The 25,176-nt window shown below is 37.7% G+C and overlaps 2 protein-coding genes across 12 annotated transcripts in view; one reads left to right on the top strand and one right to left on the bottom strand.

Moving 5' to 3' along the window:
• cdkl5 (cyclin-dependent kinase-like 5) overlaps positions 1 to 5,742 on the top strand; it is a 156,360-nt gene extending 150,618 nt beyond the window's left edge. For all 5 annotated transcript variants that reach the window (XM_043700477.1, XM_043700475.1, XM_043700476.1 and 2 more), the window contains one exon: positions 651 to 5,742. In XM_043700477.1, the coding sequence (XP_043556412.1) occupies positions 651 to 1,037 (387 nt within the window). In that variant the 3' untranslated portion in view covers positions 1,038 to 5,742. The remainder of the gene's footprint in view (positions 1 to 650) is intronic.
• The window catches only part of rs1a (retinoschisin 1a), a 203,723-nt gene extending 185,423 nt beyond the window's left edge, over positions 1 to 18,300 (bottom strand). For 4 of the 7 annotated variants that reach the window (XR_006313126.1, XR_006313124.1, XR_006313125.1 and 1 more), the window contains exons 1-5: positions 18,196 to 18,300; positions 17,855 to 17,880; positions 17,261 to 17,372; positions 9,265 to 9,406; positions 8,736 to 8,931 (exon numbers count right to left, since the gene is read on the bottom strand). Coding sequence is in view for 4 of the 7 variants with exons in the window: in XM_043700481.1 (XP_043556416.1) it covers positions 8,736 to 8,931; positions 9,265 to 9,406; positions 17,261 to 17,372; positions 17,855 to 17,880; positions 18,196 to 18,241 (522 nt within the window). In the remaining 3 variants the exon portion in view is untranslated. Of the gene's footprint in view, positions 1 to 7,475; positions 8,103 to 8,735; positions 8,932 to 9,264; positions 9,407 to 17,260; positions 17,373 to 17,854; positions 17,881 to 18,195 lie in introns of those variants that run through there. The other 3 variants (XM_043700480.1, XM_043700482.1, XM_043700484.1) reach the window with 3 other exon arrangements.
• Between the last annotated feature and the right edge of the window lie 6,876 nt (positions 18,301 to 25,176).

Raw genomic sequence — 25,176 nt, 5'->3', positions numbered from 1 at the left:
ATTTGGAACTATCTTTACCCTTGAATTAGTTTAGTTTATTACGAATGATCTTATTAGGTAATTAATTTGTCTCTCTTAAATTACTTCAGTATATGCAGTATACAAAATAAATGCTAACAATTGCTAAATTAATGGTGCTATTTTAGTCAATAGCTATGTTGTTTCTTTTAAACAAAAAAATTTTGGTTTCTGATTGCAGCAACAAAGATCTCACCAGCTTACATGTTTCTAAACATTAAGTTGCATAAGTGTTTACATATTAATGTCACCTTTATGTTACATACTGTTCCTTTTGAATTTTGCACCAGAGTTTATCCCTTCAGCACACAGTTATTCTTCACAGATTTCAGAAAACTATATTACTGTCACCTGTAAAATGTAAATATTTTCTGTCTACTATGAAAGTAAACATCTTTCACACCCTCAACATCCAGAGTGCTTCACAGCCAGTATTGAACTTTTGAAGTGCAATCACTGTTATATAGGGAAACTCTATATTCTTGAACAAAAGTAAATTTTATTTTTTAATATTTTATATTTTGTAGTACAAATTTGAAGTAAATATTTCTTGCATTCTTCAAACCAAATAAAACTTGCTATCTTACTGGTTTAACTGATATTTGACTAAAGTATTTTTAAATATTCTGCAGAAACACCCTTTGAAATCACTGCGCAAATTTTTGCAGCTACCTACTTCATTCAGTCATTCTACTCCCTCAGAAGTACGGTTTCAACCTTTGCCAAACCAGCCAGTCAAGTCATCTCACGTTGAGGGTCGCATCCATGCTGCGGGGCAGACTCCTAACAGCAATATACGACAAGATTCCCAGGCAAAACCTAGATCAACTTTTCAACTACCTGGGCAAATGGAACCTATCTGGCATGTGCTGCCAAGTGGCCGGACTGGAATCGATGGAACTATGAACCCTGACCAAATGATTTCCAAATCAAGTCAAAATGGTCATTCTCTACATTTAACCAGAACAGCACGTTCCAGAATGCCAAATCTAAATGATTTAAAAGAAACAGCACTGTAGTAATTTTTCTTTTAATCATTCTGAAAATGAATATACTTCTATATCCGATGAATAGCCAGGTCCCTTTAATAAACATTACTGCTGTAATGTTGGAAGCAATTTTTAAACATCTTAATCATGACAGTAATGCAATATGCAGAATTATCTTAACTTGTTTGAAGTTTTGCAAAACAGTACCTAGTGGCTGTAATGATGGTTAGCACCTGTAATGATTATTAACAAAGTTCACAATTCATATGATCAGACTATTCTGTAACAGTTTAAACAGTTTGTAGTTATAACAAATAACATATTTGTACATTGTTAGAACTGGAGTTTGTCCTGATATCCATGATTTCACAGAGCACAATGTTATTGTGTACTTAATGCACAGTGTATTCACAAGCTGCTGATGCTTTTTAGGCATTTTGTACACTTTCTTCCTCAAACTGTTGTATTTGCATTATATTTAGGCATATGAGTAGTGGTATTTCAGCGAATATACTGGCAATTATGTTTCGTGTGTGGTTAGTAGCTTGTCAAAGTTTGATAAAAGGATTTTATTTTTGGTATGTAATATAGAATCTGTACAAACTACTTTATGAAAATGATATACAAGAATAACAAATTACAAATTGTTACAAAATTGTCACCTGGCATTAACTGAAATGCAAGGCTCAAATGGTTTATCAATGTAAGATGTAGTGTTGGACCTGTTACTTTGAAATATATGCAATTGAGATTATATCATTTTCATTCTTTTGGATAATGTGGGGACTTTGCTTCAATCAAATCATATGGCTTGAAATGGGTAAATTGAACTGTAGGGATATTTGATTTAGTTTACTGTGTATTGTGGTAAGTAGTGAACTAGGTATATATTGTATCGAGAATAAACGTTCAAATGCACTTGACTCAAATTATATAAACTGCAAAAGTATAGCTGGAATCAATTTTGCAGCATCTAGATCTTCTAGCAGACAAGTTACTTTTTATCTTTGTGGTTTTGTTTTAAGTTGATTTATACTCTTCGACTTTTGTATTCTGCATTATCACCATGATAACAGTACTGAACCAGTTCTGTTTCTTCCCACCCTCAAATAATTTTACTTGATTATATGTTGATATAGTAGTGTATGCTATGTTTCCTCTGGAGGATATATTGATACAGTAGTTATACACTCATGCCCCTTGATTATCCAGAAGTTTCACTGATGGTGGCTGTGAGCAATGGTAGCTGGCCATGTACCAGAAACAAAACAAGGATTACCATTAGTTTGTTAATTATTGCTCTGACATCTAGAGCATAAAATGTGAAATTTTACTCTTCCCTGTAGATCACTTTGCCTCTGCCTCATCAGGAGTTCCTTATGAAGTTGCCGAGGAAGCAGTCTTGGGTTTCTACAAAGAGTTTAGGACTGTGTGATTGTTTTTTAAGGTAATGGGTATGCTGAATATCATGTGTTCTTACAAACATGCTCTTTAAATGACCCGTCTATATATATTTGGTGAAAATTGGGCATTTCATTAAAGCAGGAGAACGCCATCTTCATTGTTAATCTCACATAATTTTCTGTGGGAACTCAAGCCCCTCAGGCAGAAAAGTAAGTCATGATTCTTGGATCATGCCTTGTCTGACAGAAAAAAATTGCAACACCTCAAAATTGTACTTTTGCTGGATTATGATTGTGCTTATATTTACTTTATTATAGGTTGTGTTCTTTTATGTTAGAAGACATGTTATTTTCATGTAATTTTGCACTTCCAGCATCTGACATCTAGATCTTTTGCCCGTGCCTTATTTTGTGCCTTTTTTTTTTAAATGTTGACCTTTCCCTTCTGCAGTGATCCCTCAAACAAAAGTTTTTGCTTTTTTTTGAAACAGAAATAAGTGGCCAAAAGAAAAAGTACAGGTTTATGCAAAGTCCTGGTTTAGATCTGGCCTTAAAAATGGGCAAACAATTGAACCTTATTCAAATTTGTAATTCATCCTACATTGTGCATAAGTTGTTGTAGAAATTATCAAAATCATCTTTTGATTTTTATAAAGGAGTTAAGTTCAGATCTTTAGCAGAATCGAAGGATTTGCTTTTCACTTTGCTTTGTATTTTAGACTACAATGACATCTTGATTGAGTGACAATGTAGGAGCAACCAATATTTGTATGCCACTTCTATTTTATCGATGTCTATTTTTCCTTCGATTATACAATTCAAGTGCATGATGGGAGAGGAGTGTAACAGACTAAAATTTATTCATTGAAAATCTCATGTGGTCAAAGGGAGTTTACAGCAGTTGTAGTAACCAATCATTCACGAGCTTGTGATTCTCATTCTGCAGTCACAGTCCCTTTTAGAAGGTTTAGTCATAATTGTCACAACTTATACAATATATACCAAACAATGAATTTTCCAATAGGGATGAAGCTAATTTTTAAAGAAAATTAAGTATGACTGAGATACATCAAGGAAATTTTGCCGCTTTTTCATACAGTAATTACATACTCGGCTGACCAAATCAAACTTTTGTCTTTATAGCAAAAGTACAGGGTACATGGTTGTCATGTCATTACAGTTTCTGCCATTTAGCTAAGAGTATTGGTGGCAACATGAATTTGAGCTTGCTGCCCTGCTATTAGGACTACGTTCCATTATTCTGAAGCAAACTCATCAAATGTATGATAAAAATTGCATACTCTGTAACTCACCCATTAATGAATGATGAGTTGGCAACAGCAAAAATGTACACTAGATTTTAAGCAAATTTTATGATATTGTGGACTCCATTAATAAATAGGATTCATCAGAACCAGATGTATATCTGCCTTTTTTAATAAATCGTAACAGTAATGTTCCCACTAAATTGCAAATGAGATTTGATTTGTAATGCCAGCACATTAAAATAATTTAATAATTTGAAGATTTGTGTATTCCAAATGTCCCATTGGCAAAAGGCACTAAATTTGTTGCATGCAGACAATTGGTGCAAAATCCACGTTTGACTAATTACTTTACACAATACTTTTCCATGAAAATAGTGCCTTGTTGGTTTGCAGCTAAATTTGCACTATTGTGAGATGTCTTTCACTGGTACCTTGCCTGATTTATTTTGAGAGATTTCTGCGACATCTGTACCAACATCTTTTCCAGACATGGTTGTTCTGTCAGTATGATTTTCCTTGCAGTTATTCCAATACTTTGCAGTCTTGCTAGACATTTCTGTTCCTTCCCTGCTACTGAATGATATAATTATTTTATGAGTATTACATGTTCTGGCTAGTTATGCTACCTAGATTTCCTACTGACTATACTTTACTTCAGTGTCATGTGTTCAAAGTGCTGCGAACATAAATAATTTTTATTTAATATAAATAATTTTTAAATATTTATATGAAAGCTATTGATAAACATTCTTTCAAGAGCTAAAATATTCAGAACGTGGGGCATTTTAATATTACCTTCAGTCAGCAGGTGTTGAGTGGCTTCTACCCATTGGCATTGTCATTGATGGAAAATTTCTATACCTTGTGAACAAAGTACACCCAAATTCTCATTTTGAAATGTGCTTACATGTATTACGACAAGTATCAGATTTTGATTTGTCAAATTTGTGTTTTTGAATGTCATTGCAAACAAAGCTCAGATGGTCAGGTTCAGTATTAATGAGATCATTTACAGATTTCAGTATCTTCAACAGCTACAATGTAATACAGGCATTAACTTTGAAACAGGCTACTCTTATATTCTGCAGAACTTTAAGTTTAAAATTTTGCTTGCTGTTACATTCAGTATTATAAACTTTTTTTGTATCCACACACTTTCTCATATTAAACCTTATATGGAAAGGTCAATTTTCAGAGTTAAAACTTGGAGGGGAAAAAAAGTTGTTGCATAAAACAACTAAAATGTTGAGATTTTTATGCCACATTTTTAAAATCGCTTTTATACAATGCTCATTGATTAATATAAATCCAGGGTCCAAATAATTCAGCAGAATATAAACCAGCAGGTGTAATTAGTGCTAATGTATATAATTGTCTAAAGACTTGTGTTTTATGCATGCAGATCTCAATACTTCACACAGGTTTGTATGGGTGTAAAGCATATGTATTCTCTGTTAGATCTTAATATCTACAGGATTAGAAATTGTGATTAGGGAATTTATTAATAAGGGAAAGCCTAATAAATATACATTACTATTGAATATAGTTCTAATAGGATAATATTACAGGTGTACAAAAACATGGAAAAAAAAAGTTGACTTGAGAGTATATATGTAATTCTGACAAGTGGTTAATGCCTATAGTTATAACTGAAATTATATTTTAGGCAGTATATATTTTTTAAAAATGTGCACATATTTTCAAGTATTCGGGTCTCTGCTCATGTGAAGTCCTTGTTTTCCAGGATTCTTTGGCAGCATTTGTGGTTTCTCACATAGTTGCATTTATGTTTTGTTTCCTTTATTGCAGTTTTTTCCCTTTTTTTAATGATTGCCAAGTATAAAACATTTGTAAATTGTTTATATAACATTTATATGTTTGTATATTCAATCCTTATAGTGTGTTTTCCATCTGTATGTACAGCTATTTTGTAAATTTTAATCATACTGTTTGAGTTGTCACTGAATATTGGCATGAAATGGTTAATTTTTACTAAGCACAATGTATTTTTGAATGGACCTTGTAAAACACGTCTTTATAAAAATGCAAATTTTTGCACTAAAATTTTGAGTATTCTTGATTTTTAAAAAATTAATATTTTGATTAATCATTTGTCGAGTGGGGAAGCTACTTAAACTTGGTTGCGTGCTATACAAAATAGTGGGTGTTCATGGAAAAATTGCCGTTGGGCAGGGCATGTGATGGATATAAATCCTAATTAATTTTTTTTAACAAGTATTAAATCTTACTATATAACTGGTTGAGGATAAAATTGGAAAGTACTCATTGCATCTTTCAAAAAGATTCTGTTTTCTGAATGTTGCAAATATTCCACGAGCATAGTTTGGATATTGAATGAAAGTTTATTGTTTTTTCTACCTTGCATGAATCTTCTGTATCTCTTTAATTGCAGCCCTCTAAATATGAGTGAAGCAGGGATTCTGGTGCATTCTTCATCTGCTACGTTAGGTAGAAAAAGCTGGTTTTGGGGCCCGTTAGAATCTATTACTATAAAAATAAGCTGCAAATGCTCAGCTTTTCAGTGTTTATGGATGTTGAAAGGTTATTTTGACCTGAAACATTAACTCTATCTCTGTCCACAGCTGATCCTTCTATTTCCAGCTTTTTAAACTCTTATTTTAGATTTCTAGCATCCATAGAACAATGATTTTGGTGACCATTATAATTGTGGGAAGTGAATATAAGTTTTGTAAAAAGTAGAAAGCTGAGTTTAAAGACTGTTGTACAGATTGTACAAAAATCATTCTTTGCAAATGAGTCCTGTGTTTGGAGTCTTCTGACATTGAAATATGCCTGAGGCAATTGGTGGACTACTTGGTATAGTTCTGGATTAGTGGTTCTGGAAGAGCACAGCAGTTCAGGCAGCATCCGAGGAGCTTCGAAATCGACGTTTCGGGCAAAAGCCCTTCATCAGGAATAAAGCCTGGAGCGTGGAGAGATAAGCTAGAGGAGGGTGGGAGTGGGGAGAACTTTACCAAGTGTACACAAAATACCCACATAGTTCATGCATATGTGTTACAAGGCCCATAAAACGTTTTCACACAGCTTCGTACGCCAAAAACAAGATTCATTGTGATGTTACTGCGTTTGTCACAAACTTGTAGATTTCCCAGGCTATTCCAGATGAAGCGAATTAGGCACTCTCGCCTCATTTCAAGATGGTACAATAGATGATATTAGTGGATGTGCAAATAAAACTTTGATGGATGTGGAAGGCTCCTTTAGGGCCTTGGATAGAGGTGTGGGCGCAGGTTTTACAGTTCCTGCGGTGGCAGGGGAAAGTGCCAGGATGGGAGGATGGATTGTAGTGGGGCGTGGACCTGACCAGGTAGTCACGGAGGGAACGGTCTTTGCGGAAGGCGGAAAGGGGTGGGGAGGGAAATATATCCCTGGTGGTGGGGTCTGTTTGGAGGTGGCGGAAATGTCGGCTAACCACTACTTGGTATAGTTGTATAATCTGAGTTCGAGTTCAAGTCCAGCCCAGACATGGGTTGAAAGTCCCTTCTGCTGGCTGGAAGCTTTCATCCAGTTACTGGGGGCAATGTTGGATCACATAAGGATTTCAGATGCTGGGCATACAAATAGTTAGGAAAGATGAAAATAGATGCAATTGTAAGTATAAATGTTTAACTTTTGAAGACACGAAGAGTTGTAAGAGTTGGTGTGGAAGGTACTGGGAGAGTCCCAAAAACTAGAACCAAGTAAGCTGAAATAGAGAAGGATGCAAGATGGGAAAGCAAAATGAACGCTCAGAGCTTACATTGGGGCTTGGATGAATGGACGAAAATTTCAGGAAGTGGACAATCCTATGGGTTGACGCTGTTAAGTTGCAGAGGTATCGTGAGTTGAGGCCACAGGGGATTTGTAGAAAGGATCTTGAATTCAGCGTTTTGGAAGATGGAGCCAATTCAGGCCACTATGGACAGTGATAAATGAGCATCCAGTCATTTCTGGATTATATCCAACGTGATTCTGTGGGGCTGGAAAAAATTTGATTGCTCAGTACCCGCAGAAATGTACCTTCAGGCAGCTTTTCAGCACGTTTCAAAGGACTAATAAACACATCCCTATACTGGCTATAAACCTGTTGTTATTTCAGGTCTACAAGTATATTTTGTTTTAAAAGTTTAAGGAGAAATAATGAGGTGTAAATTACATTGATAACTTTTTTAGATAGGTCATTACTTTTGACAGTAGCCTGCATTTTTTCAGTAGGACATGCTATTCCTTAATTGATGTTAACATGCTTATGACTGGCATTTATTCATGCATTCAAGCAGCTCCATTCTGATAGCGATCCGAACATGCCAGCCCAAGGGCTTAATCCTGATGTATTGAGCAACAATTGGAGGGCGCAGAAAATTCTGCACAGATGATGTTCTGTCTGAGTTCCCATAAAATACCTGTGGGAAGGTGAAATAGATCCTGAGAAATTGGGTTCACCATAAGAGACCATAACTGAATTGTTAAATTTATGTATTCAAATTAAGTTGTCATGCACCTGCAAAGACCTTTTCTTACAATGAGGGTTTCTTCCCCCTCTACTTCTAATTTTGCTGATCCTTTAAAAGTTGGACTTTATTCTTGGAAATAGTTGTGTCTTTAAGACTTGGTTAAATGAAATGATTGAACTGGAAACGGTCTCACCAGTATGACTTACAGGCACTTCCAATTGGTGTATAAACACAATAAACCAGAGGGGATCTTGTGGTGCAAGAAGGTCAAGTTCCAAGTCCTGTCTGCCCTCAACATAAATCATCAGATGATTGAGCAAGTTGTTTTAAAATATGTTTTTTTTCAACAATCCAGATTCAAAAGGGTCTTGTGGCACAGTGGTATTGTCCCTCCCTCTGGACCAGATGGTCCAGGTTTATGCCCTACTGAGGTGTGGCACAAATGTTTGAACAGGTTGTTTTGGGGGGAAAAAAAATACCACCGGCTAGGATGAACGTTCTTAAAGTCACAATAGATGGAGAATCTCATTGGTAAACTGAACCCATCCCTTAGCTTATTTCTGGATGAGAGCCAGTACTTACCCGATTGTTTCCAGTCTGGTCTTTATAGTAAACCCAATTAAAGGTTTTGTCAGATCTGTACTGAACACTGTACTTTGTCATCCATTCGTCAGCATCACATCGTCCTTGAGTAATGATGCCAGAAATAACTCTGATCATCTTCAGGTCAATCTGAAGCCATTGCTGATTATCTTGATACCTTGACAGCCATGCGCACCTATAATAATAATAATATGTATGTACAAATTGGCATCAGTGATAATACTGATAGAAAAATTGCTGTTGAAATATAGATGTTGAATTTAAAAATAATTCATTCATTAAACCTGTGGTAATTTACTGATACATATAGTAGTTAGTAAAAAGTGTGAATTTAATAAGCAAAATTACTTTCACCATGCTTTTACTATATTTTGCACAGCTTCATCTCTATTCTTGATTAAATTACAAACTAAAATTGTGGTAAACTGAAAGAACTATTCTGCATTTCAATGGTGTTTAACCAATTATTGCATGTGTTAATGTTAGATTCTGCTATGAGATTACTTACCCAAAACCTTGACTGTTGAGTCTTGCTTTGTTTGGTATCCATGAGGAATACCATCCTGTATATTGGTCTTCATTGGAACAACCTATCTGGTCTTCTGTTACAACTCCAGATTCAAACCCAAGAGCTCGGTGATAAGGACACTCTAAAAATAGTAATGTGCAACTTTTCTGAAACTAATGCAAAAGCCTTTTTCAACATTCATGTAATGTTATAATGAAATAGTTCAGTTTCAAACATGCAAGTTTCAACACACAATTCTGTTTATACAGCATGTTTAGCAAAGCAGAGGTCCCGACTGCTTTACATGCATATTATCAAAGTGTGACCCAGATCCACATCCAGAGCTATTAGATCATGTAACAGGTCAATAACTTTGTCAAAGAGGTAGTCTTAAAAGTTGGAAGCTTTTAAGGAGGGAATTCCAGAACTTAAGATGTAGACACCTGAAGGTACAATTGTTAATGCTAGAGCAGTGAAAATTGACAATGAACAAGTGTTTAGAATTGAAGGATCGCAGAGATCAATTGTATAAATCAATTCATTGTGCTACAGGAGTGGAGAGGTAGCAGAGGATTTGTTGCGAGTGACCTGACCAGGTAGCCAAGACTTTCTACCAAGCCGAGCCTTTACCAAACTATATTATCTTCCAGTTGAGAGAGAGTGCAAGTGATTAACCTAAACTGAACAACAAATTCAACTGCAAGATAGTTTAAGAAGAAAGGGACATGAGTAAAAGAGGAAAATGAGCAAATGTGTTTGAGGTTCAACATTAGGACCAGAATTACATGAACAATAGAAGAACAGAGAAGATGGGAAAGGGGGTGGGGGGGGGCATTGTTAATCAAGGGTAGTATTACATCAGCTGTCATAACAAGTGAGGACTCGTCCATTGAGGTATTTTGGGCTGAGATTAGAAACAGTAAAGGAGAGGTCACCCTGTTGAGTTTTCTATAGGCCTCCAAATTGTTCCAGGGATGTAGAGGAAAGGATAGCAAAGATGATTCTTGATAGGAGCGAGAATAGGGTAGTTGTTATGGTGGACTTTAACTTCCCCAACATTGACTGGGAATACTATAGTTCAAATAGTTTAGATGGATCAGATTTTGTTCCATGTGTGCAGGAAGGTTTTCTGACACTAAATGGACAGGCCAACAAGGGGCGATGCTATATTGAATTTGATACTGGGGAATGAACCCAGCCAGGTGTTAGGTTTGGAGGTAGCTAAGCACTTTGGTGATAGTGACCACAATTCGGTTACGTTTACAATATTAATGGGCAGGGATAGGTATATATAGCAGGGAAAGAGGTATAACTGGGGGAAAAGCAATTATGATGTGATTAGGTAAGATTTAGGATGAATAGGATGGAGGAAACTGCTGGGGATAGACACACTTGAAAGGTGGAGCTTATTCAAGGAACAGCTACTGTGGGTCCTTGATAAGTATATACACCTATCAGGCAGGGAGGTAGTTGTTGAGATAGGGAGTCATGGTTTACTGAAGAAGTTGAAGCTCTTATCAAGAGGAAGAAGGTGGCTTACATGAAGGTGAGGTGTGAAGGCTCAGGGGCTTGAGAGTTATAAGTTAGCCAGAAAAGATCTAAAGAGAGGGCTAAGAAGAGCCAGGAGGGGACATGACAAATTGTTGGCGGATGGGATCAAGGAAGCCCAAGGGCTTCTATAGGTATATCAGGAATAAAAGAATGACCAGAATAAGATTAGGGCCAATCAAAGACTGTAGTGGAAAGTTGTGTGAGGAATCTGAGGACATCGGAGAAGGCTGAATGAATATTTTTCGCCAGTATTCACATTGGAAAAGGCAATGTTAGTGAGAATACAGCGATACAGGCTACCAGATTATATGGTATTGCGGTTGACAATGAGGAGGTTTAGCAATTTTGGAAGATCTGAAAATAGGTAAGACCCCTGGGCCAGACCGGATTCTCTGGGAAGCCAGGGAGGAAATTGCAGAGCCTTTGGCTTTGATGTTTGTAGTCATTGTCAACAAGAGTAGTGCCAGATAGCAAGTGTTGTTCCCTTGTTTAAGAAGGGGAGTCAAGACAGCCTGGGTAATTATAGGCTAGTTAGCCTTACTTTGGTTGTGGTAAGGTGTTGGAAAAGGTGATAAGAAAAGGATTTATAATCATCTGGAAAGGAATAATTTGATTAGAGATAGTCAGCTCGGTTTTGTGAAGGGTAGGTTGTGCCAAAGTAACCTTATTGAGTTCTTTGAGAAGGTGACAAAACAGGTAGATGAAGGCAAAGCGGTTGATGTGGTGTATATGGACTTTAATAAGGCATTTGATAAGGTTCCACACGGTGGCTATTGCACAAAATATAGAGTTTCAGGAATGAAGGTGAATAAGCAATTTGGATCAGAAAATAACTAGCTGAAAGAAGATAGAGGGTGGTGGTTAAAGGGAAATGTTCATCCTGGAGCTCAGTTACCAGTGGTGTGCCACAAAGATCTGTTTTGGGGCCACTGCTGTTTGTCATTTTTCAATAAATGATCTGGATGTGGGCGTAAAAGGATGGGTTAGTAAATTTGCTGATGACACAAAGGTTGGCAGAGTTATGGATATATCATGGGTTACAGAGGGACTAAGATAAATTGCAGAGCTGAGCTGAGAAGTGGCAAATGGAGTTTAATGTGGAAAAGTGTGAGCTTGTTCACTTCAGAAGAAGTAACAGGAATGCAGAGTACTGGGCTAATGGTAAAATTCTTGGCAGTGTATACAAACAGAGAGATCTCGGTGTCCAGGTGCATAAATCCCTGAAAGTTGCCACCCAGGTTGACAGGGTTGTTAAGAAGGCATTTGGTATGTTGGTGTTTATTGGTAGGGGGATTGAGTTTCAGAGCCACGAGGTTATGCTCCAGCTGTACAAGACACTGATAAGGCTGCACCTGGAGTATTGCATACGGTTCTGATCACCACGTTATAGGAAGGATATGGAAGCTTTGGAAAGGGTTCAGATGAGATTTACTAGGATGTTGTCTGGTATGGAAGGAAGGTCTTCTGAGGAAAGGCTGAGGAAATTGAGGCTGTTTTCATTGGAGAGAGGAAGGTTGAGAGGTGACTTAATTGAGATATATAAGATAATCAGAGGATTAGATAGGGTGGACAGTGAGAGCCTTTTTCCTTGGATGGTGAAGGCTAACATGAGGGGGCATAGCTTTAAATTGAGGGGTGATAAATTTGGGACATATATCAGGGGTAGTTTCTTTACTCAGTAGTAGGGGCGTGGAACGGCCTGCCTATAACAGTAGTAGACTCGCCAACATTAAGGACATTTAAATGGGCATTGGGTATACATATGGATAACAATTGAACGGTGTAGGTTAGATGGGCATCAGATTAATTTCACAGGTCGGCGCAACATCGAGGGCCGAAGGGCGTGTACTGTGCTGTTATGTTCTATGTAATACCTTTGCTGTCACCTCAACTTTGCTTTCTCTGTGTGACGTTCTTTAATGCCCACATTCTATTCCTCATTATACATATTCTCCATATGCTACAAGAGCTGTTTATGTTCTATTGCCAAGGAATTATGTTCTCAGACCTAAATCTGTATACTGAATTGAGGTATTTTCTTGAGGCTTTTTAAAAATTTGTTTATTCTCAGATGTGGTTATCAGTGTCTGGGCCAACATTTATTGTCCATCCCTAGTTACTCTTGAGAAGGTGGTGTTGAGTTGCCTTCTTAAACGGCTGGAATGCTTTTGCTGTGATCGGCTCATAATGTGATTAGGGAGGGGGTTCCAGGATGTTGACTTCATGATAGAGATGGATCAGCAATATATTTCCAGGTCAGTGTTGTGAGTTGCTTTGAGATCAGTTTTGCAGTGTTCCCATGTATCTGCTGCTCATGTCCTTACAGATGATTGTGGGTTTAGGCAACTTTCCTCTCCAACTAGTGACAAATAGAGATCTGTCTACTCAGTGGTAACTGTTAATGGACGATTGGTCAAGCTAATAACTAAATTGCAATCATCCTTAAGATCACTGGTAATTGTTCAGATTCACTCACATTTTCCAGCAGAGGTTCTAGGGGCATTCCATTCAATTGGTAAAGTGGGCTTTTATCAAACAACAAAGAATACAGCACAGGAACACGCCATTCAGCTCTCCAAGCCTGTGCTAACACATTTTGCCCTTCCAATACTAGACTGTCTTCACTGGCAGGATACATATCCCTCTGTTCCCTTCCCGTTCATGTATCTGTCCAGGTGTTTCGTGAATACTGCTATTGTGTCTGCTTCTACCACCACCTCTGGCAGTGTATTCCAGACACACACCACCCTTTGTGTGGGAAACTTGCCTTGCACATCTCTTAAACTCCATCTTCCCCCTGCCCTGCATCTTTGACCCTGTATCTCCTTGTAATTGACCCTTCCACCCTGGGAGAAAAACCTCATATTTTCCACTCTATCCATGCCATTCACAATTTTTAAAACTTCTATCCCTTTCCAGCATTCCTATGTCCTTCATCCTCCAGCATTCCAGTAAAAACAAACCAGTCTAGCCAACCTTTCCTCATCGCCAAAATCCCCCATACCAGGCAACATCTTAGTAAACCTTTCCTGTAACCTCACCAAAGCATCCATATCCTTTTGGTAGTGTGGTGACCAGAACTATACGCAATATTGCAAGCGTGGCCTAACTGAAGTTCTATAAAGCTGGAGCATAACGTAGACATAAGATATAGGAGCAGGAATTAGGCCATTCAGCCAATCGAGCCTGCTGTGCCATTCAATCATGGCTGATAAGTTTCTGAACCCCATTTTTCTGCTTTTTCCCAAATATACTCAATGACCTGGCCTCCAGCCTTCTGTGGCAATGAATTCCAGAGATTCACCACTCTCTGGCAGAAGAAGTTTCTCCTTATCTCCATTCTAAAAGATCTTCTCTTTATTCTAAGGCTCTGCCCTCAGGTCCTCATCTCATGATTTTATAAACTTCTACAAGGTCACCCTCAATCTCCTATGCTCCAGTGAAAAAAGTCCCAGCCCTTCTAACTCAAACCTTCCATTCTTGGCAGCATCCTGGTGAATTTTTTTCTGAATTCTCTCCAGTTTAATAATATCCTTCCTATAGCAGAGCAACCAGAACTGCACACAGTACTCCAGAAGAGACCTCCTCAACATACTGTACAACCTCAACATGATGTCGCAACTCCTATACTTAAAGGTCTGAGCAATGAAGGCAAGAATGCTAAATGCTTTCTTAACCGCCCTATCAGTGATGCAAGTTTCAAAGAATTATGTATCTGAACCTCTAGGTGTCTCTGTTCTACAATACTACCCAAGGCCCAAGCATTAATTTTATAAGTCCTGTCCATGTTTGCTTTATCAAAATATAAATTAGGTGGTTGCTTTGGATTAGTGTGGATGTGATGGGATAAAGGACCTTTTTTTCTGTGCTATCAGTCTCTATGTCTCTACCTCTGCAGCAGTTATTCAAACAAAATCATAACCCCAAATGCAATGAAAAATAGTCCAAACCTGCTGAGCCAAAATTCAACTTTTAACAGGTTACACTTAATGATGACTATAAGAAAGAATGATTTATAGTCTTATATAACTTGTCTATCCTTATACTCAATACCCCTTCCAATGAAGACAAGCATGCCATAGGCCTTTTTTACTACCTTATCTATCTGTGCTGCCACCTTCAGTGATCTGTGGACCTGCACACCCAGATCCCTTTGCATATCAATACTCCTAAGGATTCTGACATTCACTGTATAATTTCCACCTGTATTTGACCTTCCCAAATGCATCACCTCATATTTGTCCAGATTAACTTCCATCTGCAATTTTTCTGCTCATGTCTCCAACTGATCTATATCCTGCTGTATCCTCTGACAATCCTCTTTGCTATCTGCAACTCCACCAATCTTTGTATTGTCTGCAAACTTACTAATTAGACCAACCACATTTTCCTTCAAATCATGTATGTAGACCATGAACAGCAGAGGTCCCAGCACTGATCCTTATGGACCACCACTAGTCACAGCCCTCTATTCCAAAAAGCATCATTACACCGTTACTCTGTCTCCTATGACTAAGCTACTTCTGTATCCATCTTGCCAGCTCACCCCGATACCATGTGACCTCATCTTTTGTACCAGTTTACCATGAGAGACCTTGTCAAAGGCCTTACTGAAGTCCGTGTAGACAACAGTTACTACTATTCCCTCATCAATCATCTTTATCACCTCAAAAAAACTCAATCAAGTTAGTGAGGCACAACCTTCCCGCTCAAAACTGTGCTGTCTATCGCTAATAAGTCCATTTGTTTCTAAATGCGTGTAGATTTTGTCCCTGAGAATCTTCTCCAATAATTTCTCTACCACTGATGTGAGGCTGACAGACCTGTAATTTCCTGGATTATCCTTACTATCTTTCTTAAACAATGGGGCAACATTTGCTATTCTCCAGTTTTCTAGGACCTTCTCTGTGGCCAAGGAGGATACAAAGATGTCTGTCAATGCTCCGGTAATTTGTCCTCTTGCCTCGCTCAATATTCTGGGGTAGATCCCATCAGGACCCAGGGGTTTATCTACCATAATGCTTTTTAAGATGCACAACACCTCTTCTTTTTAAATTGCAAATTGGCGTAGAGATTTATTACTCCCTTTCCTGAAATCATCCTCCACCAATTCCTTCTCTGTGCTGAATACCAACACAAAAGTATTCGTTTCGGACATCACCTATCTCTTCTGGCTCCAATCCTTTCCCTGACTAACCTCTTGCTTTTTATATATCTATAAAAAGCCTTAATTCTCCTTGATCCTGTTGCTAATCACTTTTCATGACCCATGTTAGCCCTCCTAACTCCTTGTTTAAATTTTTTGCAACTTGCCTTATATACTTCAAAGGCTTCATCAGTTCCCACCCTCCTAGAGCTTACATATGCTTCCTTTTTCTTTTTTGCCAAGATAATAACATCCCTGGTCATTCAAGATTGAGGTAACTTGCCATGCCTATCCTTCATTTTTGCAGGAATATGCCACTTCTGAACTCTTATCAACTGCAGTTTGAAAGACTCCCACATGTCCCTGGAGTCTGTCTTTGACATCCTTGAATAAAACTCCTCTTCCTTTGAACACTGTAGCATCTGAAAACTGAAGTCATGATCTAAACTAAGATATGTTGGTGTGAGGTTGAGTCTCAAGTTTGTACCGAAATAACCCTAGCTAACATTTTGTCAACTGGACCAAATTGGTCTTTCACATCCCTATGTGGCCACATCCTTCTATATCTGTAATGTCATTGAGCTCCAGAACTCTCTGTGATTAGTATACTTCTCTGATTTTAGCTTCATGAACAAATCGTATTTCAATTGCAGTAAAATTCACAGGCATGCCTTCCCTTGCCGAGAATCTGAGCTCTGGAATTTCCACCCAAAACACCTTTGCTTGTCTACTTTGCTTTCCTCCATTAAGGTATCCTTAAAAATATCTTTTTGACAAAGCTGTTGCTGAGCTACTCTAATGTGACACTGGCATCAAGTTTTATTTTATGAAGCCCTGGTGAAATGCCTTAGGTAATTTTACTATAGTTGCAATATAAACACAAGTTGTTGCATATTTGATAGCTCTTGGATTATTTATCACAATTGGCTACTGGGTTCCCATCTTGAGGCATTATGGTAAAGCGTAATCCATTTAATCTTCAGGGGTATTGTTCAACCGAACACCACTGTGCTAAGAAGATTAATGAATGCTCCTCTTATCACTATGAGGAGGAAATTTTCTAGTACATGCCGGTCACCAGTACTGTTAAAGGTCTTTCTGTCAATTAGATGATCCTCAAAGATATAAGGTTTATTCCCAACACCAACATCGAAATGAACACTGGATACATTGAAGCTTTTTTATGAAGTAGTTGATTTTATTTCTACAATAAAGTCTGGCTAGATTTTAGAGTATTATCTAAACTTGAGGCAAGTGCTTTCTTGTATCATATTAGAAGTATATAATGGTCTCTCTTACCTGGCATACATTCTAGCATTGAGGATCCTGGTGCCATTCCCCAAATTGTGTTGGGTCCATCCTTGCAATCACATTTGCAAGTCTTGTTACATGACTGTTGTAGATTTTCATTCTGTCAAAAACAGGAGTGGTAGAGAAGTTTATCAAGAACGCTGTTGGATACTCACTTGAATTTGTTCTGTGAAAGTTTTACATCAAACGATTGACAAGTCTAATTAACATACATAAAATGAAATATGTTCGTGAGAATTTAACTACTCATCTCTTTAATCATTTCTCAAAAGGTCTCATGGAGAGAGGTCTTTAAATCACCCTTTTAAAATGTTCATCTCAATCTCATAGTCCATGCAATGGATACACATTTTATTCTGTGAATTTAATGCTGATGCAGGGATATGATTGCTTAAACTTAGTTTTGTGATTAGTTACCAATTGATTGAAGTGTATTTAATACTAACGCATAGATCTAATTGATTGAAAAGTCATGAGCAACAGTTTAAGAATATTATCCAAGTGTAGCCTTTATGAAAACTTTCCCAAACAGGTCAGATCAAAAACAATTGCACAATTTGAACAATATATTGAGCTCTGTACCTGAGCAGCAGATAAAGATGAAAAAGCTTTTCCAAATGATTTGAGAAGAATTTGAAACAGAAAGAAGAAAGATGAGCAATATTTTCTTGAATGCACAAATAATTACATTTCATTTTTCTACAATAATATAAATTAGAGGACATTTAACTATTCTATTTCACAAGGATCTTGCAGCATTGGAATCTTATAAATATCTTCAGCTTTCTGATATTCTACAATTGCTGAGATATTACAACCTTTGAGTTTACTCAAAATGTAAAAATTTTAAATTAAAAATAGCAAATATAATTTTTTAAAAACAATTTTGGTATTCCTATCTTAGTAGAGAATGCACAACATACCTTCAAATACGAGTAGAATGGAAAATAGAATGTTTTCTCCCTTCATCTTTTCAAGGCTGTGCACTCAGCAAATTGAATAACTACTGTATATCCAAGAAGATTATCTTAATTCTCCACGTCAGCATCTTTCGTGATCTTAACCTTCATTACGGCTTAAATGCTTAAAATCTTATAGCCTTTTATTTGGTTATTATATTTAAGACACAGACAAAGGGGTTTAGAGGAAAATAAAATTAGGTTTGAATGTAAAAGAAAAATAAAATTTTATAGCACCTTTCAGAATTTCATGACAGCAGAAAGCACTTTACAAGTGATTATATCTTTCTGAGCATAGTCACTGAAAGTGAAGAAAATGCAGCTCTTTGTACAAAGTGAGGTACTTGATCAATGGAGTGATTGTCGGGATTTTTAAAAATATATTGGGTGGGGGATAAATGTGGGCTAGGACACCAGAGAGAAAACTCCTGCGCTTTTGATAAAATGTCATGGAACCTTTTACATAGCCTGACAGAAGGTGGAGCCATCACAAAAACGAGTACCATCAAAGGTATAGCATTCGATTGGTACTGCACTCAAATGTTAACCTCAATTATATGCTCAAATCTTGAGTGGAAATGGAACAAACATTGTGCAAAGGTTGAACCCAAATGGTGGTGCAATACAGTTGTGTCAGCTGTGCCATGTTATGAAAAGACTTGATAACAGCCAGTGAATCTCTATTGGACTATTTTGATGTCAGAATTTAAAGAAAGGTATTTTTATAACATGGAGTTGCTGAGTACCTTTTGCTCATCTGTCTTGTTACGTGTACTTGCTCTAAGTTAGTTTTATTAATATAGGCAAGTGTGTAAATGAAACCTCGAAAACGGAGAAGGGGTAGGCCATTCGGCTCTATGATTCGTTATGATCATGACTGATCATCCAATTCAATAGTCTGTGCTGACTTTGCCCCATTTCCTTTGTCCCTTTTAGCCCCAAGCACTACATCCAAATCCTTGAAATCATATAATGGTTTGGCCCCAGCTGCTTTCTGTGATGATGAATTCCACAGGCTCACCACTCTCTGGATGAAGAAATTTTCAAGGGTCACAATCAGTGAGAGGGGAAAAATAAAACCAAACTGCACCCAGTGAAGTGATGCTTTAAGCTGTGCTGCTAAGAAGGGTACAGTTTCTGAGCTGTCAGAACTTGGGAAGAAGTCGGAATAGCAATTGGACAACCCTGTGTAGTTGGGACTCTAAGTCATAGGAGGTACTTGGTGCACGTACCGGTTGGAGTTAGGTCTCAGAAAAGTTCTTGAAGCTGCCAGAGAATAGGAAGAAGCCTGCAAGAGATTAATATTTCAGTACCCCTGAGTGTGACAGGTGGGAAGCCCATTTGCTTGGTAAACTGAGCAATATTGAAGTTCAGAAAATACCCAGAGGCAGTTGTGATGAATACACCAACAATCAAGGCCAGTTGTTACAAAGATAACAAAAAGACAAAATGAAAGGGTCAGTAGCTGAATGGATGGAATGTTCAGAGGAAAGAAAATTAGCAGCACACATTGAAGAACATAGTCATTACAGAGAAGGAACTGCAGATGACAACGATTGAGTCCTGAATATTGAGGGGTATATGACTTTCAAGAATAAGAGGGAGCTAAGGAGTGTAATACTCTTAATCAAGATGGCAAGTTAGAGATCACTTTGGTTCTGGAGATCAGGATAAAGAATAGATTTGAGTGGAGGTGAGAATTGGTAAGGGAATAAGGTCACTACTGGGAGTGCCCACGGGCCTCCTTACTATAACTACAGTGTGGCAGAATGTATATACAAAATATTAGATGCTTGTGATAAAGTGAAAGCAATAATCATGGGATACTTTACATTCAAACAGGAAAAATGTACACCTGCTACGTGCTACTCCTTCAAAGAGTTTCAGTAAATTGACTAAAACATAATTTCCTTTTCCCAAACTTATGCTGACTCTTCCCAATTATCTTGAGCTTTTCTAACTGCACAGTTAGCTTCCGTTTTTCGAGGGGAAGATGCTACAATAGATATTTAAAGAAATGATAGCTTTGCACTTAGATAATATCCAGGCTTGGGCCTGAGAAGTGGCATGTAACATTCACATCATAGAAAAGCCAGGCAATGATCACCTCCAATAAGAGACAATTTAAATATAGCTCCTTGACATTATAATCTCTGAATCCCTCACTATCGACATTGTGGGGTTACCATTGACCAGAAACCCAATGGGACTTGCTACGTAATTACCGTGGCTACACGAACTGGTCAAAGGCTAGGAATACTGCAGTGAGTGACTCACCTCCTGCCTCCCCAAAGTCTTTTCATCATTTAGCATTCAGAAATGTGATGGAATACTCTCCAGTTGCCTAGATAAGTGCAACTCCAACAACACACAAGAAGCTGGATGACTTTCAAAAGCTGACTGGGAGCAGATGTTCGCACGTAAAGGGACAGCTGGAAAATGGGAAGCCTTCTGAAATGAGATAATGAGAGTCCAGAGAAAGTATGTTCCAGTTAGGGTGAAAGGAAAGGGTGGTAGGTAAAGGGAATGCTGGATGACTAAAGAAATTGAGGGTTTGGTTAAGAAAAAGAAGGAAGCGTATGTCAGGTTTATACAGGATAGATCGAGTGAATTCTCAGAAGAGTATAAATGCAGTAGGAGTATACTTAAGAGGGAAATCAGGAGGGCAAAAAGGGGACATGAGATAGCTTTGGCAAATAGAGTTAAGGAGAATCCAAAGAGTTTTTACAAATACATTAAGGACAAAAGGGTAACTAGGGAGAGAATAGGGCCCCTCAAAGATCAGCAAGGTGGCCTTTGTGTGGAACCGCAGGAGATGGGGGAGATATTAAATGAGTATTTTGCATCAGTATTTACTGTGGAAAAGAATATGGAAGATATAGATTGTAGGGAAATAGATGGTGACATCTTGAAAAATGTCCATATTACAGACGAGGAAGTGTTGGATGTCTTGAAACAGGTAAAGGTGGATAAATCCCCAGGACCTAATCAGGTGTAACCTAGAACTCTGTGGGAAGCTAGAGAAGTGATTGCTGGGCCTCTTGCTGAGATATTTATATCATCGATAGTCACAGGTGATGTGCCAGAAGATTGGAGGTTGGCTAACGTGGTGCCACTACTTGAGGAAGGTGGTAAGGACAAGGTAGTAAGGGAACTATAGACCGGTGAGCCTTATGTCGGTGGTGGGCAAGTTGGTGGAGGGAATCCCGAGGGACAGGATAAACATTTATTTGGAAAGGCAAGGACTGACTAGGAATAAACAACATGGTTTTGTGCATGGGAAATCATGTCTCACAAACTTGATTGAGTTTTTTGAAGAATTAACAAAGAGGATTAATGAGGGCGAGCAGTAGACGTGATCTGTATGGACTTCAGTAAGGCGTTCGACAAGGTTTCCCATGGGAGACTGGTTAGCAAGGTTAGATCTCATGGAATACAGGGAGAACGAGCCATTTGGTTACAGACCTGGCTTGAAAGTAGAAGACAGATGGTGGAGGGTTGTTTTTCAGACTGGAGGCCTGTGACCAGTGGAGTACCACAAAGGATTGGTGTTGCGTTCACTACTTTTCATCATTTATATAAATGATTTGAATGTGAGCATAAGAGGTATAGTTAGTAAGTTTGTAGATGGCACCAAAATTGGAGGTGTAGTGGACAGTGAGGAAGGTTACCTCAGATTACAATGGTATTTTGATCAGATGGGTCAATGGGCTGAGGAGTGGCAAATGGAATTTAATTCAGATAAATATGAGATGTTGCATCTTGGGAAAGCAAATCTTAGCAGGACTTATACACTTAATGGTAAGGTCCTAGGGAGTGTTGCTGAACAAAGAGACCTTGGAGTGCAGGTTCATAGCTCTTTGAAAATAGAGTCACAGGTAGATAGGATAGTGAAGCAGGTGTTTGGTATGCTTTCCTTTATGGGTCAGAGTATTGAGTACAGGAGTTGGGAGGTCATTCTGCGGCTATACATGACATTGGTTAAGCCACTTTTGGAATATTGCATGTAAGTTTGGTCTCCTTCCTATTGGAAAGATGTTGTGAAACTTGAAAAGGTTCAGAAAAGATTTACAAGAATGTTGCCAGGATTGGAGGATTTGAGCTTAGGGAGACGCTGAATATGCTGGGGCTGTTTTCCCTGGAGTGTGGGAGGCTGAGGGATGACCTTATAGAGGTTTGTAAAATCATGAGGGGCATGGATAAGATAAATATACAAAGTCTTTTCCCTGGGGTGGGGGTGTCCAGAACTAGAGGGCATAGATTTAAGGTGAGAGGGGAAAGATATCAAAGAGACCTAAGGGGCAACTTTTTCACACAGAGGGTGGTACGTGTATGGAATGAGCTGCCAGACAAAGTAGTGGAGGCTAGTACAATTGCAACATTTAAAAGTCATCTGGGCGGGTGTATGAATAGGAAAAGTTTTAGAGGGATATGGGCCGGGTGCTGTTAAATGGAACTAGATTGGGTTGGGATATTTGGTTGGCATGGATGGGTTGGAACTAAAGGGTCTGTTTATGTGCTGTATGTCTCTATGACTCAATAACTCTATGACCATCCACGACAAAACTGCCCACTTTATTGGCACCAGGTTCACAAGTATTGCCGATGGCCGAAGGGACCATTGCCACTGGAAGAGTTTTGTTTGGCAAGGTTTGCATAAAAATCCATACATCACCCATCCAAAAAATTACCAGCTGCATTGGGATATTGGTAAAAAACTGATACATGACCAGTTTAGGATTAGTGACAACAAAAACTTCACTCCAAGAATTTGTTTTTCTTAAAAAGACTCTTCCAGATACAATATGTACAAAAATTCTAAAAAAATGTACCATAGTCTTTCTCATCTGTACCTACACTGTGAATGTGAATAACAGGTTTTCCCAAGCTGCAGGTACCAAATCTTCTTTGTGCAAAGGAATGCTTCCACAACGGCCATGTCACAGATTGGCTACAGCAAAAAAGATAGTTTACTTGTGCACTCGAGAATTTTGCAAACTTTGACAAAATCTTTAACTTTGTTGAAGCCTGCAGGAACGGGAGGGCTTGATTTCCAATGCGTTACCCCAGTGAGGTGTGACAACACAAAGGCACTTTACAAAGGCACTTGTTGCAAAATATATGAAACTAGGTCGCTAGTGTGTTCTCACCTCAACAAAAACACTCGCTGCTTACGCCAAATCCAAACCAACTAACTCCATGTATCTTGCTGCAATGTCTGGAGAACAATCTGCAAAGCATAATTGCCTCACTCATGAATATGAAAGTGAGAGAGTTACTCAAGGCAGAATACTCACCTGTATCTTTAAACTTCAAGAAAAGGTAAATACCTTCTTAACTATTAGAAAGTTAAACATCTGAAAGAAAATGTGTGTGGTTGGATAAACTAGTTTACCTCACAGACTCGTTCAGTGAAATCAATAAGCTGAATAATATTGTGTGTGTAATAGAGCACTTTCATTTTCTCTAGGGGCAGAATTGAGATGTTCGAAAGGAAACTGCAAAAAATAGGAAGTTGTTTTTTTGTGGAAGATCTGCAGATATGTTTAAACTCTTACATCCTTTCGTGCAAAAAAGAAATAAACATCAACTTTAACATCTGAGTGCATTGTCCTAGTCTACTTAGTAGATTCAGTGCTGTACTTATTTTTCAGAGCATAACAGTCTGCAAAACACAAATGTCTACATTTGCTGCAATGAGAATAGAGTTGTAAATTTGCCACAATTTGTCCAAGTAAGACTATTTAAAAAAAACCTCAGTGACATTTCTTATGACAGCTCACTTAGCAGCCACTAAAGTCAAGTGTGCATATTCCATTGCTGCTTCTGCAACTGCTGGTCTCTTCAGGACAGGTCATGTATGGACCATTAATAATAACAATCAAAGAAAACAAAACCAAGCAGAATGAGTGTTGACCATGATATCCATGTATGTTTGTCAAAGATACCTCCACAATTTGACCGAATTGTTGCTGGATGGCATTGACAAGTTTTATAGTCAGCAAATAAAACAAAAATAATAAATACAATAATATCTCAAAAATTGCTAACATAATATCTGTTGTGCAACATTTTGTGTGTATAAAAATTATTGCAGGGGTCCATGGACATTTTTATAATATGTGTAGGGAACCTCAGAAGCAAAAGGTTGAGAATCTATGATTTAATTGTGATTGCCTAATGTTTGTTCTTTTCAGGGTACTGAAGTGAAATTATGTGAAGGCATCGGAATAACATCAACTTGTTAAAAATAAATAACAGAAATAAAGGCAGGGAAGAGCCCCATGAAGTAACAAGGGCATTAAGATCACTTAAATCCACATTCAAATCCTACAGCCAATATTTGCATATATGCACACTTGTACACTAAAGCCATTTGTTGCAGTCCACTATCTTACCTAAATCAGCTTACAGTTTTTAGAAGAAATTATTCCTCTATTTGATTCCTATTTTCAGTCTTAGTGGATGCGTTTGTGAAAACTTGATTCGTATTTGCAACAATATTGAAAATGTACTAAAACATATTTTAAAATAGCAATTTCATAGGAAATTTTAATTCTTGTTGTTACATTATCATTAGTTTCAACTATTTTCCATGATATATTTATGTGCTGTAATATTTTGGAAACTATTGATGCAAAGATGATAAGTTCCCATTGATGATACTATTGTAAAGATTGAATATTTCGGCTCCTGGTTGGTCTCCCTCATGTAGAGAAGACATTACACCTCTTCCCAAGTGGTTTTATGTTTTTCTACTTAAATATAAATAATGACATAAAATCACAAATTAACAAAATTTTCAATCTTGCCTTTTTTATTAAAGTTTGGCATCCTGATCCAATCATCCTCTCATTATTTCAACCTGCTTCACTTTAACATATATTTGGCTTGTATTTTATTCCATGGCTTGATGACAGTAATTGTGATCATAAAAACTAATTT

This window comes from Chiloscyllium plagiosum, chromosome 12, assembly GCF_004010195.1.
Source record: "Chiloscyllium plagiosum isolate BGI_BamShark_2017 chromosome 12, ASM401019v2, whole genome shotgun sequence".
NCBI lineage: Eukaryota > Metazoa > Chordata > Chondrichthyes > Orectolobiformes > Hemiscylliidae > Chiloscyllium > Chiloscyllium plagiosum.
Note: the sequence above shows the minus strand (reverse complement) of the source record. Positions and strands in the feature narration are given on the sequence as shown.